The sequence below is a fragment of the Camellia sinensis genome, chromosome 4, assembly GCF_055761805.1.
Source record: "Camellia sinensis isolate YWXY chromosome 4, ASM5576180v1, whole genome shotgun sequence".
Classification (NCBI taxonomy): Eukaryota; Viridiplantae; Streptophyta; class Magnoliopsida; order Ericales; family Theaceae; genus Camellia; species Camellia sinensis.
Window position 1 is genome coordinate 184,319,370 of NC_138964.1, and position 18,049 is coordinate 184,337,418.

Below are 18,049 nucleotides of genomic sequence, written 5' to 3' on the forward strand. Positions count from 1 at the left end.
AATGAATCGCTCCAATTCAAGTAATCCAACCTTCACCTACAGGCATTTAGGCAGTTATATCATATAAGCAATTAGCCTCATGGCAAGCATGCTATCATGTTAACACTCACACACGTTCAAGATGCTAAAGCATAAACACTTACAGTGTACTCCGAGCCAAAACAAAGAACTAATTAGTAATCAATGCATGATCCTAGTTCATGTTAAGATGGCTAATGCAACACATGCAAAATGCAACTAGAAATAGGCTCGGCTATTCTAAAATGGCATATGAGATGCGACAATTCGATACATGTATTCAAATTGGAATTGAAATACAATGCAGTTAGTATGAAGCGCCGAGCCCGGTGCATGCAATACAAATGAATGGTGCAAACATGCATAGCATAAGGATGCTAATTGAAATATGCCCTGAAACTAACAATCGTAAGCGGTTATGTAAAAGGGAGAAAGAAGTGGGGATTAGAAGACATGCATCACACACACGCACGCTTATTACATAATTGCGCCCTCTCGATGGAAGGACCAAAAGAATAATACAAAGCATCTAATTAACTAACTAACAAGCTAATTAATTATTACACAACTCTTAACTAATTAGACAAATTAATTAAGCTATGAAAACAGTAAAATACCCTTGGGAAGAGAGAAGAATGTATGCTCGGTCGGCTTCCCTCGGAAATCTGTTTCCATGCTTCATGTTGCCTCTGTTTGCACTGCTCTGGACCTCTGAAAATTGTGCCAACTTCTGTGACACTTCTGAACCAACTTGTGGGCATTCTGAGAGGTCATCGACGAAGAAATAGGGCCGTCGGCCATGGGAAATTGGTCATCGACCAAATATAAAGCTCTCGGCCAAATGTTTGTTGCCGATCGGCACTAAATATGGTCGATCGACCATCTATTCCTGTGAAAAGCTCCTGTTGCTGCAGCAGAAGACAAACAGAGCATGGTAATACATTTACAAGACAATGTCTGCACAACTACACCCCTTATCATGTTTAAGACTCAAAGGTGTGTAGTTCTCGACCCTCGGGTCACCAATCACGCATTTCAATGCATAATGGCCAAAGGAGCCAAGTGTGCAATTCAATATCAAATGAAATGCACAAAACACATAAGGGGCCCCAACCTTTATCATGCTTGATCAAGAGGTAAAGGAATGCACACATAATGCAATGCAACCTAAGAATGCAAGCAAGCATGTAAACAACTCAAGCATGATACAAATCTAATGCAACATAAGCATGTAAGCATACAATATGCAATAGGCATACAACCTAAATATGCAAACATGCATAGCATATAACAACATGCAAAATGAAGCAAGCATGCAACAACATGCAAGACAAGCATGTAACAACATGGTAAGATGGATTTAAACAAAAATGGGCTACTCTTAAACATGCCCAATTCAGTGGCCAAAGTCATGAATTGGAAGCATGAAAACGAAAAGCAAATATGCACATGTAAATGGTCCAACACCTAGGCATAGGAGGGCAACTTTCAAGAACACTTAAAAGAGGACAAACATGGACATGTGGCATACATGGTAAGCTCTGAAATCATGTTAGGAAAAGTGCCAAACCAACCAAACAAAGCAAGCAAGTCATGCAAAAAGGCTTAAAGCTTAAGGCTAGCCAAGGGGTTCAAACCAAGGCCATGCAAGACAAGCCCCAAAGGGCCAAGGGGACCTAAAATAGTCCCAAGGCAGGTCCAAACAAGATCAAAAACATACTCGAAACTAGCCAACACAAGCTAGAACACAACACCAAAAGCATGAGGCATGCAAGGCTACAAAAGGGTGTTACACTACACTTATCAAAACCAAACATGGCATGACATAAACCAATAAAAACAGAGTTATGGCATGGTAAAACAAGACCAAAAACCCATTTAGATGGCATCCAAATGACCTAAGCATGGAAGCATACACAATGATCCATTCAAGAGGCATAAAACATCAACTCTTTAAAACATTAAAGGAGTGATAAATGCAAGTATAAGAGCATACTATATGGACTGAAATAACATAACAAGTGATGCCAAATCACTGAAATGGCCCAAGTCAAGCATGCTAGTGACTTGGACACTCAAAGCTAACAAGCTAGATTGCCTTATGGCTATACAAAGCATGGCATATATGACCAAAATAACACAAATCAGACCTTAAACATGGTAAAACATGAACAAAGTCTTCTCAGAGCTAAGCCAAAAGCATGTTAAAATGATATGTTAAAGCATGAGACACATTAGGCTATTTCATGGAAATGCACTACAAGTGCATGGAGCATGCAAGGAGCTATTAAACCAAACCCTAACAGAGCTATGACATGGTAAAACAAGCCCAAGAACATGCTGAAATGGACACAACATAGGCTAGAATGGCATGCTACTTCATGAAGCATAAAAAACCAGTGTGTGTGATTTACACTACAAGCGTATAAACCATGTATGGAATGACCAAGACAAGCAAAAATAGTGGTGAGCCTCAGCAAAATAGCCACAAATACATGCTAAAATATGGCCAACATGAACTTAACAAACATGCTCACACATGAGGCATATTAAGGCAAATATTGAAAACACAAGGAGAGGGGATGACCCTCCCCTTTTTGGGACCTTAAAACACCATCCCCACCACTAAAATACCTCTGGATTTTAGTGGTGGGAAGGCCAAAACAAGGTGATCCCAAGGCTTAAAAAGAAGGCGCAAGAATAAGGCCAAACAAGGCCTAAGAGGGGGTAAGAAACCCCAAACCAAAAAGTGACCTTAAACAAAGGTCTAAAACTTGTAAAATCAGAACTTTTGTCAATTAAGAGTTAAACTTAAAACAATAAGCAAGAAGGTCTAAAAGCTTAAGCAAGAATGGGGTATTAAAAGCAAGAATGCTCACCCTTGAAGAACACCTTCAAGAACAAAGCTCCAGCAGGTTTTTCAAGCTCAAACCAACCCAAGAACTCTGAAATCAACCTCAAGGGACCTCAGCTCCAAAAGGATGGTGTTCTAGTGTGTGTTTGTGTACAATAGTAAGACAATACTACACTTTTGAACATAAAATAAGAACAAACAAGAGAATATAGATACAAAACTATATGTATCACTCAAGACTTAATTTTCTAAACCCTTGAGGAGGTAGGAGATGGTTCTCTCTTATAAAGAACCAAAAGCAAAGCTTCTTGAGGAAGCTAAGCAAAGGGGCAAATCCCTCCATACACGTGTATGGAGGGGGTGAATTGTGCATGCCAGCTATGACAACTAGCATAAAATATTTGCGTAAAGCAGATGAAGAGGGTTCGGCCAGAAAATATGGCTGATGGACCAACATAAGGGCCGATCGACTAAAAAGAGTGCCGATCGGCCAACACTTTTGGCCGATGGCAAGAAAACAGGGCCGATGGCTTCATGCCTTGGCCGATGGGTTGAGGGAATGGCGAACAAGCCACCCCCTTCCCTCAGAAGCAAAAACACAAGTGCTTGGTCCACAACCAAGCACAAAACAGACAAGTTGAGAGATATTAAGGCAAGGCACGCAGCCGAGACCTCTGGGAACTCAAAACAAACACGAACATAGATGATCATCGAGTGTTGAAACGATGACGCCCAAGTCTTGAGGACTGTCAAAAATGGGATATCTACACGTGGCCTCAGCTTTCCATCGGGCAGCCATGCGCTCGGCGTTTTTCTTTCGTGCCAACTGCGTGAGGCTTTCCCCAGCCATGCCCTCAGAATAAGCGCCGGGAAGGTCTCCCAAATTCGTAAAAATATCTTCAAAGGAGACGTCCCCTCGGCCTAATGTGGACGAAGGATCGGACAAGTTGAGTCCGGCTTCCTCAAAGGCCGAATTAAGAGCTTCATCAATCTCTGCTGCCAACTGGTTCGGGTCCTCGGCGATTGGTTTAGCCGCTTGTTCTTCTACTTATTCCGAATCGGATGCTTCTAAACCAATCTGTCTCAAGTTTTTGAAGCTGGGGAAGATAAGGGCTATAAGATGGTTGTGACCTTTCGGGATCGGAATGTTGTCTGCCGTCGAAAATGTCATGTAAGTCGGCTCGTACCGCAGAAGAATGTGGGCCGCCCTCCCTTGTTTTTGAAAGTTTGGACGGCTGACAAATCGTAGCGCAGTTTTGATTTCTGCAAGTATAGCGTCGTCGTCTGAGACCAACACTTTCTTCAAGTCGCTTCCTGCATAAACAAAGTGATTAAATGTATATAGGGTCGAATTCAGATATGGAAATAACATAAACAAAAATGATCTAATCGGCCACCTGGTTCGCCTTTTCGCCTTGGCATAGGGTCTAGACGATCTTCACCTTCGCCGAATTCCCAATTGCCGCGAACGACGACCATCACGTCATCGACTCGCTTGCTAGAGCTTGCAAGCATCGTCACTAAGTGATGATTAGTATCCTTGGCTTTAAGAAAGTAGCGTCCTAGCCGACCAGTAGATTTGGCTAGGACATAACAGTGCCGAACGGCGGGTATACCTAAATTAATCCTAAGACGCCGATTTAGCTCTACAATTCCCATTATGATACGAAACAAATTCACGTTGGGCTGGGAAGCGATTAGACCCCAGTATCGTAGAACGGCCCTCAAAAATGAATGAAGGGGAAAGCGGACTCCACCCTCAGCAATTGACAGGAGAGGAAAGACGATTGTGCTCTCGTCATCCCTCTCCACATCAGTGGTGTTGTCTGCCAAAAGTGACATATGGACGTCATCGGGGATGAAAAAATGGCGACGAAAGCCAGAGATTCGGTCCGCTAAAAGGAGCTCCTTCAGATGTTTTGCCATCTTGGCCAGCCCAAGGATTATGGAAAACTAAAAGCAAACAAGGAAGTGGGATCAAAAATGAAAGAGAAGAAAACTTACAGGGGGCAAAGGGAAAAACGAGAAACAAGGAGTTGCAGAAGCCGCGAAGTGAAGGAGTTGCACTAGAAGGCGAACCAGATATCTTTGAGTATTCAGAACATACATTCGAAGAGACAATTTCAAATTACATTAAATGGAGGCAGTGTACGAAGGGGCGGGAAAGCGTTACAATGACCAAAAAGAGTGTACGCGTTCTGACATGCATTCGGAAGAGGGTTAACCGCCGAATTTTTGACTTGCCAGGCTAGAAGCCAAACACGCCGACTAACTGATGCTAGTGGGGTGTTTGGGGGGCAATTGTAGGAACCGAATTTAACTAGATCAATAGGGATGAATAGACCCATCCAGTTCGGAACGTAACCTCTATTCGGCTTTAATCCAAGTCAATCGAAGAGCCGAATAAAATAACCGGCACTCCAGCCAATAGAACAAAGGCCGAGTAGAAGTACATGTAAAGAATCAATGATGGGCTTGGCCCTAAGGCCCAAAGAGAACACTATAAATACGGGATCATCAGTCAGAGAAAGGTATGTGAGAACTAGTAAACTTAACTTAAGATACAAGTAATCAAGAGAGTATACACTGACTTATCCGTCGGAGTGCTAATTCTGACACCCCCAACCGGAGTGTTCATTCCTTTTCAGGTGACTAGCTAAGGATCACAAGCGTCCCCCAAGACCGGAAGAGTATTTCCAAACCATTCCCTACAAGGTACTATGAGGTATTCAACCAGATACCAGGATGCAACCAAGAGGTGGTGGTCGTGCCTTTTAAGAATGGCCTAAGAGATGATTGTTTGCTTAGAAAATCATTAGCAAACACACTGCCAAAAAGTTAGAGGAACTGATGGCCAGAATTGAGAAGTATGTGAGGGCTGAGGAAGACACGCCGGAGACAAAGGCGTCGAAACAAGAGAAGGGAAATGGCTCGCCGAAACGAGGTAGAGGTAATGGTGGGTAAAACAAGCAAGAGACGGGATTAAGGGTTGCACAGGCATTCACAACTGTATTTTGAATCCCAATTTACAAGGTCTTGGAGAAAATCCGAAGTCAGCCTTATTACAAAGCACTAGTAAAGGTCCCTGGTGAATTTATGGAAAGAAGCCTTGGCAAGCACTGCTGTAGACAACCCATTTTTGACCGACCTTAAGACTTAGACGTCATCGATTGAGCGCTCGGTGATGGCGCATGTTGTGCTCGTTTCGAGTCTCCGGAGTTTCGGTTGAGAGCCTTGCCTCCGGGCCTCTGAACTCTTTTGTGCTTCAACTCGGTTTGTGGACTAAATCTTGTTTTCTCTTTCCGGAGGGAGGGAGTGGTCTTGTAGACCATCTCTTTGTGGTCGTAGACCACTTTTTGTGGTCGTAGGTCACTTTTCCCGTTTGGAGACTAGTTTCCGGTTTTAGCATGGTTTTTGAACCACACCTTGTTGCCTCTGCCTAGAGGAACACTGTGGTCCGGGAGACCACTTTCGTGGTGGCATACCACTTTTGATGCTCATCAGCTAGTTTTCGGGGCTTTCGGCCGCGCGCTTTGCCTCTCGATCTCTCGTCTTGCATCCGTTTTGGTTTGTTTTTGGTACAAACCTTGTTTTCCTTGTTTGGAATGTGGTACAAGGGTGGAAGACCACTTTTTCTCCTTGGAGACCACTTTTCCTTCTGCCAGCCAGTTTTCTGGTCGGATAACTGGCTTGCTTGACCTTTAGGCCACATTTTCTGGTCGGCCACCACACCACTAGTTTTCTTTCATGCTCTAGACCTCTCCCACCTATGGCCGACCAGTTGTTGCTCTGGAAGACCACTTAAAGTGGTCAGCCGACCACTTTAAGTAGCAGGCCGACCACTTCAAGTGGTGGTCGGCTGCTTTTTGGCACATTTTTGGAGATATTTTCCTCCAGCTAGCACAGTTGGAGGGCATTAGAGCTATCCTCCATACACGTGTATGGAGGGATTTGTTTGAAGCTTAGCTTCTCTAAGAAGCTTTGCCTTTTGGTTTCTATAAGAGGGAGGCTCCTCCTCCCTCCTCTAGGTTCAGAAAAAACTTCCTTGAGCCATACATATAATCTATATCTATACATCTTCATTTCTCTCTTGTTTTGTGCCTTAAAGTGTAGATTTGTCTCACTTTTGTACACAAGCACACACTCAAACACCTTGCTTGTGTTACTGAGGTTTCTTGAAGTTGTTTTTGGTATTCTTGGGTTGGTTTGAGCTTGGAAAACTTGCTAAAATTGTAGTTATAAAGGAGGTCTTCAAGGGTGAGTCTTTAGCCCTTATATCCCCCATTCTTGCTTAAGCTTTTAGCCCTTCTTGCATACGTTTTTAAACTTAACTCTTAACTAGAAAAAGTTTTTTTTTTTCCATGCTTAAGATCTTTGTTTAAGGTCACTTTTTCGTTTGGGGTGATTTACCCCCTCTTAGGCCTTGTTAGGCCTTATTTTGAGCCACCCCTTTAGGCTCTTGTTAAAGTCTTTGCATGACCTTTCTACCACTGAAATCCAGAGGATTTTCAGTGGTAGAAAGGTGGTTTTGGTGTTCTAAATAGGAGAGGTTTGTATTTTGTTTACTTGCATCATATGCCTCATGTTTGAGCATCTTTGTTAAGCTTTTGTTGACCATATCTTAGCTTGTATTTGTGGTTATTTTTCTGAGGCATACCACTATTTTTACATGGTTTGATCACTCCATGCATGGTTAATACACTTGTAGTGTAAATCACACAAACTAGTTTTGTATGCTCCATGAAGTAGCATGCATCATGCTTTAACATGTCTTTTTAGCATGCTTTTGGCTTACCTTAAAGAAGATTTTGTTCATGTTTTACCATGTTTAAGGTCTGATTGTAGTTGTTTTAGCCATGCATGACTTGCTCCGTATAGCCTTGGTTCATTCTAGCGTGTTAGCTTTGTGCATCAAGTCCACTAGTATTCATTACTTGGCCTATTTGAATGATTTGGCATCATTTATTATGTGATTTCAGTCCATGTTTCATGGCCATGCATTCACATTTGTCATTCATTCAATGTGTTGGAGGGTTTGCCCCTTTATGCCTTAACATGAATCATTGCGTATGCATTCATGCCTTAGCTCGCGAGCCATTATTTCAATGTGTTTTTGGGGTTATTTTTCCATGATATAACTCTGATTTTTATTGGTTAAGTCATCCCATGCTTGGTCTTAATAGGTGTAGTGTAATCCACCTTATTTGCCTTGTATGCACCATACTTCATGCCCTCCATGCTAGCTTGTTTTGGCTTCCTCCCATGCATGCTTTAGACTTATTTTGACATGTTCTAGGACTATTTTGGGTTGCCTTGACCACATGCTTCATGTTTTGTATACTTGTAGTACAAATGCTCTTGCTTGCCTCAAGCTTTGAGCACCACGGCATGCCTCATTTGTGTTGTGTACATGATTTGGCATCACTTAACATGACATTTCAGAGCTTATAACATTGCCATATGTATTCCTACCTCAATCATGCTTTAAGTGCCTTTGAGTGTTATGCATTGTTGCCTAGTTTATGCCTTAGCTTGTGTGCTTGCATGCCTAGGCCTTTGGGAGGGTTGTCACAGTCTCCCCTCCTTACAAAGAGTTTGGTCCTCCAAACTCGGATTATCTTATATTAAAGACAGGATGTTCAACAGAGGTATAGTTCTAACTCTTTATAAAACAGAAGCACAACCATATTCATGGACATGCTCAACCCGATCTTGACCTTAGCTTCAAGCATTAGCAGGATTATAAATTATTATAAATTATATACAGAGAGTAGGGTTCATATCAAAACAGAGTCTTATACCCATTTAGATTTTTGTCCAGAACAGATTCAGATACATGTTCATTTTCATATTCTTGTCCAGATTATACATAGCTGGCACAATTCTTGCTTAAGCATACGTGGTGCATTCATTAGCACTAACAAAGCAGATACAGACATAGCAGATACAGAACAGATATAGACATAGCAAATACAGAACAGATACAGGTTTAGCAGATACAGAACAGATACAGACACGTGATGGTTATGAATAACCAGTTCCATAAAGGAACCTTCGAATCCGAGTAATAGAACAGAACAGAACAGAAGCTGAGCCCCCGTGACGAGGCCTCCGGTACGGGTAACAGAGTGCAGACAGATATAAGTTCCCGATGGATCAAAATAATGCTCAAAAGGGAAAAAATGGTTACCCTTGAAGACCAACAGAAACCAGTAGCCTCTGGACCCAAAAACCCAACCTTGAACCTCTGAAAATACCCTTCAAGGACCTTAGGTTGATGATGGAAGTGTTAGGCTATGAGAGGTGGTGCAAAGGGGGCCAAGAACCAAGCAATTTAGAGCTCAAAAGAGACAGATATAAAGAGAGGTATATTGTTTAGCCCTAGCAATTTTTTCCACCCTTTCAAGTGAGGGATATGGTTTCTCTTATAGAAAAAAAGGTCTAAAGCTTCTCAAAGAAGCTTCAAACCAAGGGCCAGCAAATGCCTCCCAGCTGGCACAGCTGGAACACACTCACTGAGACAAATAGGATGGGAGCTGCCCAACCAGTTCAACTGGTCGGCCGACCACTTGACCTGGTCGGCCGACCAGTTCAAAAGGGTTAAGGTGGTCGGCCACCCCCTATGATGAAGCCCCAGAAGTTAGCTTTCCAATGGCAGAAACCTTGTATTAAAATTCCATCTATACAAAAAGTTATGCCTGTTTTGGTGAAGCCGCGCAGATTCGGTCCAACCGGATTGATGCCCTACTTCAACCAACCATATCTCCCCCGTCCGGACTTGGCTTTAGGAGATTCTTGAGTGCAAAATGAAGCCCCAGAAGTTTTCTTTCCAACGGTGGTGTCCTCATAACTTAAATCCAAGTATATAGACAGATAAGCCTGATTTAGCGAGGACCGCTCGACTCTCTCTTAGCTATTCATGCCCATCCTCTTCCTCAACTAGGTTTCTTCTCTCCACTCTTCTTTCCTTCAACTCCAAACCCCCGAACAAGGTGTTTTGAAATATTTTTCAAAGATCTCATCTCTCTTTCATTCATTTCCACTTTGCCCTTGCTCGGTTTACCGAAAAGCGCGACATTTAACAAAATGCGAGCGTCGGAACATCGTAGAACTTTATTTTCAAAACGTTTTGAAAGAGAGGGTTTCAAGTCTAAAATCTTTTGATCAAAATTTTTTTGGTCCAAAAAAAGGGGTATGAAGTTGAGATTTGACTCTCTCCTTGCTGAAGAAACTGAATCTTTTACCCTGCACACCTTTCTCCACCAAATGAAACATCAGTAGTGCCCAATTCTTAAGGCGGTCAAAAATGGGGTGTCTACAACAACATAAACCACAGATCCTTGAAACAGGGTGATTCCGATGAGACTTACTCTCTCCCTCCTCTCTCTCTTTCTCTCTCTCTCTCTCTCTTTTTATCTCTCTCTGATCTGATTTTTTTTTAATAGTAGTTGTTGATATTTTTTTCTATCTACTCTTTTCTATATTCTTGGCTCAGTTTTTTTTTTTTTTTTTTTTTTTTTGATGATGATGATGATGAAACAGATCACTAGTTTGTTTGGCTCAACAGATAGGATTTTGTTTCGCTTCATATTTCAACAGATAAAAAATTGCTATCACAATAGCATAGGATGGATGAATGAATGAATATTATTGCTGGGGAAACTTCAACAGATAAGTAGAAAAAACAAGAGAGAGAGAGAGAGAGAGAAAGATTTGAACTCATAGTGGCTTGGTGTATTTGAACAGATCACTCTTTTTTTCTCTATATGATAATTTGATTTGAATAGTCTTTTTTTTTTAATAGATCAGTCTGTCTTTGTGTGTATGTATATCACAATTTAAACAAACAATAAAATTTGGTTTGGCTCTGTATTTCAACAGATAGAAAAAAAAATTTAAAAATTAAACAGATAATAAAATTTGCATAGAGAACAAATTTGAACAGATAAAAAAAATTTGAACAAATAATAAAGTTTTTTGAACAGATAGGATAAAAATTGAATAGATAGTCAACGAAAATCGACAGTTAAAAAAAATCAACATATAAATTAAGGGATAAAATTAAAAAAAAAATGTCTTTTAAAACTAACAAAATAATTTTTTACCAAATTATTTCATAAAATGTGAACTTTTCACTAACAAAAAAGTATTTACTAAACATAATATCTTATACTTCCTTAGACTTTTTAACAACTAATCCTAAAGCAAATGTCATTTGCGATAGTAGAAGACATCACTCGAGTATAAGTTGTCTTCTGCTACCAAAAAGAGGTTGTAATTATTTAGTAGTCTAAAAGCCTATGTAGTAATATTTACATAGGCCTCCAAATTAATTATGTAACATAAAATTACTAGCGTATGCTTGTGTCTAAAGGCACGTTGTAAATAATATTAAGATTAAAATGCAGTTACAAAAATATATTTAACAGGGTACTCTACAATTTCAAACAAATCAAATATAAAAAAAATTAAATATCAAATAATGCACACCAGCCATTGCTTTGCAATTTAAAAGAAATTAAAATTAAAATGCACACCAGTTAGTGCTACTCTTGCCAATCAAATTATAACTACATAAGAAAAGCAAACATTATATTGTCATACACCAAAAGAGTAGGTTAAAACTTTATAAAAAAAAAAAAAAAGGTGGGTTAAAGCTTTCCAAAATATGTATGCTTTATAGAAGATGTGTCAATAACATGTCTTCAAACATGTGTTTGCCCAAACTTCCTCCTCATTACTTTCGAAAAATTCTTTGTATCAACTTGTATGTATCCCCAATGAGGAACATGCACAACAATGTAGTAATTTGTGGAAACAAAAAATAAATGAATATAGATTGGTATATTTGTTGGAAATATACATATAAAAATACTTTGAGATTGAAATTACCTTATTACATTCCCATCAAAGCAAGCTAGTTGTATTTCTCCTTTTAAGCTCCATAAATTTTTCAATCCAATCCTAAAAAAACCCATATTTTCAATTATTATTAAATTGAAATTTTATAAATATATATATATATATATAATCAATAGAAATAAATCTACATGATTACCTTTTGATAAAACATGATTTAATGAACATAGAACACTACAACAACAATTCAGGATAAACAATATTTGTAGTAGAATCCAAACTATCTTTAGGAAGGAGAATACTTATACGATCAAAGGATGTACATCTGGACAATACCACATATAATTGGCCATGGCTAAACACTGGTATGCGCAAATTAACTCCAACAAATTTCACAGATTGTTCTTGAGATTTATTTATGGTCAAGGCATGTGCTAATCCGACTGGAAATTGACGTCTTGTCATTTGGAAAGGCATTTCTGAAGAAGATGGTGTCAAAGATATCCTTCGTATGAATGCCAAATTGCCGAACTTTTCTCCAGTTAAAAGTTGAGCTTCAATTATGCGAGTGTCACACCTAGTAACCATCAATCTTGTACCATTACATAGTCCATCTTTCGGTGTAATATTTCTTAACAATATTATAGGACAACCCACTTTCAACTCTAACTTAAAAGTTGGTAGCCTAGGAGGATCCAATGAATTTAAATATTCATTAGGATATCTATTTGTAATGGTAGGATCAATTTCATTACCTTCAGACATTTTATCTGCTGCAAAATAAGTATATAATCTCCCTGGAAAGATATTCAACGCAGTAGTATTAATATCACTAACATCATCGTTATGCGCAGATAGAATGGTGCGTTCAGTTAAAAATGTTGGAGTCGACGTCTCTATCATATTCAACTATGGGTAAACTGTAGAGAATAATTCATTCAAATCTTGACATTTGTGTATTGTTGATGGACGGTTGATGATTTCTTGAGGATTAGTCCCAATCTAAAAAAAATGAAATCAATTAAAAAAAAATATGAGTGTAAACACAATTTATTAATTTAAAATAATCTATATAATAAAGAAAAAGGTTAAAGTAGTGTTACCTCCATTAAGAAATTTGCAAAAATAGCATTTTCATGGTCTCCATGATTCAAGCGCATATTCAAATCAAAAGTTAAGATATGTATATGCTTCCATATAATAGAGTATCTTAATGATGCATTCACAATTTGGTCACGAACTCCTTTGACTATAACTAGTAAGATTTGTTAAAAGTCTCCACCAAAAACAACAGTAATACCCTCAAATGGCTTTTCACTATCACGAATATCCCTCAATGTACGATCAACCGTCTCAACACAATGTCTATGTTCCATAGGAATTTCATCCCAAATTATGAGTTTTGTTTCTGTAAATAACTCAACTTGTAATAATTGTTTGGTAAACCCACAAAGTGAATTTTCCAAGACATCTAACGGAATGGAAAATGTTAAATGTGCAGTGCGACCTCCTACCAATAACAATGATGCAATTCCAGATGAAGCCACAATAACAACGATATGCCCAAGACTGCGACATTTTAATGTAATCGTATTGTACAAAAATGTTTTCCTTGTTCCAGCACCCCCATTCAGAAAGAAAACAGTTCCTTTATTTTGAAAAATTGAAGAAGTGATTGTGTTATAAGCATTCCGTTGTCCATTATTGAGACAAGCAATATTAATTTGTGGATCTACCTGTTGTGCCTCATTCTGCAGTTGTTGATGTTCAAATATCAATTGATTACCAACTACTGCACTCTAATTTGCAGTAGGTTGAGGCATGGATAGGAAGTCAATTAAACATTTGCTTGATTGATGAAGCATTTGATTCAAAAGATGGAGACCATAATTGTCACGACCCAAACCCGCCCCTGTAGGTTTAGCATCGTAACCGGCCAGTAATCCTTGGATTACCGAAGGCCTCTGAACTGATTAACAAAATTAAAGGGCTAGCGGAAGCAAATACATGAATAAAGTTATCCATTGAGCTGTGCAGACTTATATGAAACAGAATATTTAAGACTTTATGTACATATCCAATATCATAATAACCCACACACATAATAGCATCCTAAGTACAGCCAACAGAAGTTACAAGTTTCATATACAGAAACAACCGGAGCTTTAACACACGTGATACTTCAGGAGCCCCCACGTGAGGCACAATGGTTGGTTGACAATAGAACACAGATCCAGACAAAAGCCTTCAGGCTCGATCTCCAGAATGCCCACCTATACATATATATACACACAGTGAGCTAAAGACCAGTGAATAACATTAAGGTAAAGAGGTTAGTGAACAAAATCCGAACATGTCATAAGCGTAAAATAGACCATAGCATAAATATTCTCGTATCTGAACATAATAATGGTACATCTCATAGAACACATCACATATCGTCTTCCGACTAGAGTAATCGGTTCCAGATACCGATTAAACACATATCACCACAATGAAGTGGCTAACGAGATCTCGTAATCACATATATGTCATGGACCCATATTTACATGTCGTCCCCTATGACTTGGGACGATCTATGGATGCCATAATAGATTTCAAACATAGGACATTCATTCACGTAACTAATCATTTCAGAAATCATGACTTAACATATCACATTTGAAACATAATTCATATGAACATATCTTTACAATAACGTTACTCACAGTGGGCTCCCGTAAACGGTCAATCAATCTTTGGACATTGACCTACAAACACAAAAGTACATAACACAAACATATCTTATCATTACGCATTCATGTGACCATCACAGCTTAGCTTTCATTACATTGATTCTTGTTCTTTCTTATCAAATTGCTTAAAACACACACTTGTAATTTCTTAACTTAGTACGTTCCTTTCTTAGTGTGTTTCTACTTCACACCCTCATTACTATGGCTAAATTAAGGCTTAGGATGCCTAAGATGCAATGAGGATGCCAAAATGCATTAGAAAATACTTAGTCAAATTTCTGAAAACAGGATCCCCGCTCAAGCGTAGCTTTCCTCACTCGAGCGGACATGCAAAATGTGAATGGTCGCTCGAGCACAGCTTCCTTCGCTCGAGCGGTCTGTAAACATACGAAACTTTTAGGAGCCTGCATTTCACGCTCGAGCAGACTTCTGGTCGCTCGAGCGGAAGTGCACGCACTTAAAGTGGTCGCTCGAGCGTGAACTCCTACGCTCGAGTGTAAGTGCAAATTCTGGAATTTTCATATTTGATCTCCAAGCTCAAAACTCAAATTCAACTCTCCAAAACACATCTCTTGGGCCCCAAAACTTGAGATAACATTTGTGAACTTACGGAATATGCTGAATTAAGGATTATTTCATGAAATCATGGCCCAAGAGCTTGCTAATAGCTCAAAATTCATTTGGAACTTAAGAAACAAAGCATGCATGTAAAATCTTTCAAACTCTTTTCTCCAAAACTTATGAAGTTAACAAAATTTGAGCTTATAAACTCCATGCATGTAAGGAATTATTTTCCAAAACATGAAACCAAGGTTCAAACATGATAATTCAAACATGCACATGTCAATTATCCATAATTTCTACATAAATGATCAAAATCAAACTTGATATAGCAAAACCCCACATATTTAGGCATGCATGTAGAATTTTCTTCTTAATTCTTCCCTAAGACTCCTCAAACATGGAAATTTACTTACAAAACTTGTTGATATATGCATACATGTACACTTCATACACCAAACTCAACACAATTGATGATGATTAACACTTATATATACATGCATGTTAGAATTATAATCAAATTCTCCATCTTCTTGACAAACATATGTGAAATACATGCAAATGAGCATAACAACTCTATGATTTCATCTCTACAATACATAATCTTCATGAATTAATAGCCAAAGGCTTACCTAGAGTCTTGAATCACTCTTGTTCTAGCTTAATTTTGATGGATTCTAGCCAAGGTCTTCAATTCTCCTTCAATCTCTTCTTTTCTCTCTCTAGAATTGCACTCACTCTCTCTCTAAAATAAACTCTCAAAATTTAGCACTCACTTGGAGCAAATTGAGCTCAAGAATGAGCTTAAGGGCTCATATATATAGTCATGATGCCATAATACATTAATTAGAACATTTGGCCAACCAAACACAACTTAATTAATCAGACTGAATCAATTTTTAGTAAAATTTTCCATATGGTTCTAAAAATTCTGAATAACATATTCATGTAACTAATTCCGATTTCGGATGCCAATAAGGCTTTCAATTTACATATTAAAGCGGAATTCCAGACAGATATTTCTACAAGTAACAGATAGAAAGCCAAAGATCATGCAAAATACATAATAAACACATAATTTATTTTATCCACTTGATTAACATCCTTAATTACGGATTAGAAGCTAATTGCGGATCGGGGTTGTTACAATAATCTTCAATTTGAGCCTCAGTTGGGTTAGAAATGACAAACAATATACGAATCTTACGTGCGAAATCATCACATATATCCATTGAGAATTGATTCCATAATGCACATGGATTTAGTGGAGAGCATTGGATGAGAATAATACTAAACAATCTCCTCAATTGGTATCTAGTTTTTATAACTGCAGCCTCTTTCAAGCATTGTATCCATTCTTCATCATCTTCTAAAAGCCCCCTTGCAACACATGCTAATTTAAATGTATCATGCACAACATTATCAACCGTGCGTAAAAACCGAAATGACTTTGGTCCTTTGACAATAGTTAGTAACAAACGCAGATAAAATCTTTCACCACAATTAGGGCTAACAAAGTACATTCTACCAATTGCATATCCTCTTTCTCTTGATTTCCCTCTCTTTTCCGATTTGAGCCAAACAAAATGTTGTGGAAATTCTTGATAAGTGAATAGGCATTCATCTTCACTGGCAGCACAATATGTAAAGAAGCCAGTAAGAGTTGACATTTGTTGACCAGCTCTAGATTGAATCATTTCTAATGACTCTTCTGGGTTAAAAACAACGCGTTGCATTCCAGGTAAATGAAGTGCTAATCGTACAACTGTTGGCATCTCTGCATGCAAAGGATGACCAAATATTTGCCAAGTAGCTTTTGGAGGTCCAATATATCTTACATTGAGATATTGTTGAATCTCATTTGTCGATCCCAACACCATCGTTGTACGATCATAACCCTTGTAAATGTACTTATGTATATACTTGACACATCTCATTTCGGCACAAACTTCCACATTAATATGACAGTTGAAAAGTTTAGAAAGATATGCATTGTATGGTACAACATCCTTGTTATCAACTTCTTGCCCCCTCACAGTATGTACTTGACCATTATTGCGACGACGATAGATAGGGTATCCATTTTGATCCATAGTTGTTGTTTATGTGAAAGCTTAAGGGTACTTCTTACTGCATCTACCATTTTTCATACATGATGCATGCGAATTTCGAGCACCGCATGGTCCATGTACCACACAACGTTTGACAGTTTCAAAAAGCATAAGATTATCTTTTGGGTTTGGAAATTCTATACAGACCAATTTATCTACTTGAGCACATGTCCGAATTTTGTCTGGACCCTTAAGAAATAAAAGTGCATGCATATGGGGGAGGCCTCATTTTTGAAATTCAATTGTAAAAACATGTGTAACTTTATTTCCAAACACTTTATTTGTTTTTATCTCCTTCATCAAACATTTTCTCTTCAACTTAAAAACATGTGCAATTAAATTAGGACAATCAATAGGTTTTTGATGTGGTAATAACACTGAAGTAATTTCTGGCTAATTAGGAATTGCAGTCATGGTAAGAAAAATATCTAGGTATTGGTTGTATCGGGGTGATAACCATTGAATCTTGAAAGATTTCAAACATATGTCTAGGACTACCAGTAAATGAAGATGGCAAAACAAACCTTTAACCAATTTGACGAAGTCGCACATAATCTAGATCAATATTTGACAACTCTTGGTAAAACTCAACTCGAAGTTTCCTTTGATTAAGCTTGTAGCATGTCAATCGATTTTGCTTAGTTGTGGCCCAAGCATCTACCAAAAACTCTTGAAATAGTTTCCCACCTTTCAAAATTGTTGAATACTCTGTGGGTCGTTCAAACAAACGATAATTATAAAAACCCATTTAAGTGAGTCAATCAATTAAAGGTCGATCATACTAAACGTTCTAGAATTTCAACTCAAGTTCCCATAGGGGTGTACACTGTCCAGATTGGTTCAGTTTTGAGAAAATCCAAGAACCAGGCCGATCCTAACGATTCTGTGATTTTGAGAACCAGACCAAACCA

The 18,049-nt window shown here is 38.5% G+C and overlaps 1 protein-coding gene across 1 annotated transcript; it reads right to left on the reverse strand.

Moving 5' to 3' along the window:
• Positions 1-12,999: 12,999 nt before the first annotated feature.
• Positions 13,000-16,907, reverse strand: LOC114299421 (uncharacterized). Its single transcript, XM_082923922.1, has 3 exons — positions 16,455-16,907; positions 14,440-14,481; positions 13,000-13,482 (listed from the first exon to the last, which is right to left on the reverse strand). The coding sequence occupies exons 1-3, from the start codon at positions 16,905-16,907 to the stop codon at positions 13,000-13,002; spliced, it is 978 nt and encodes a 325-aa protein (XP_082780048.1).
• Between the last annotated feature and the right edge of the window lie 1,142 nt (positions 16,908-18,049).

Coding starts and splice junctions, on each gene's coding strand:
- LOC114299421 (XM_082923922.1), bottom strand. CDS start 16,907: ATGGTGTTGGGATCGACAAATGAGATTCAACAATATCTCAATGTAAGA. Junction 14,482..16,454: donor CATTTCGGTTTTTACGCACG/GTTGATAATGTT, acceptor TTGTGTTTGTAG/GTCAATGTCCAAAGATTGAT. Junction 13,483..14,439: donor ACCGTTTACGGGAGCCCACT/GTGAGTAACGTT, acceptor CAACAACTGCAG/AATGAGGCACAACAGGTAGA.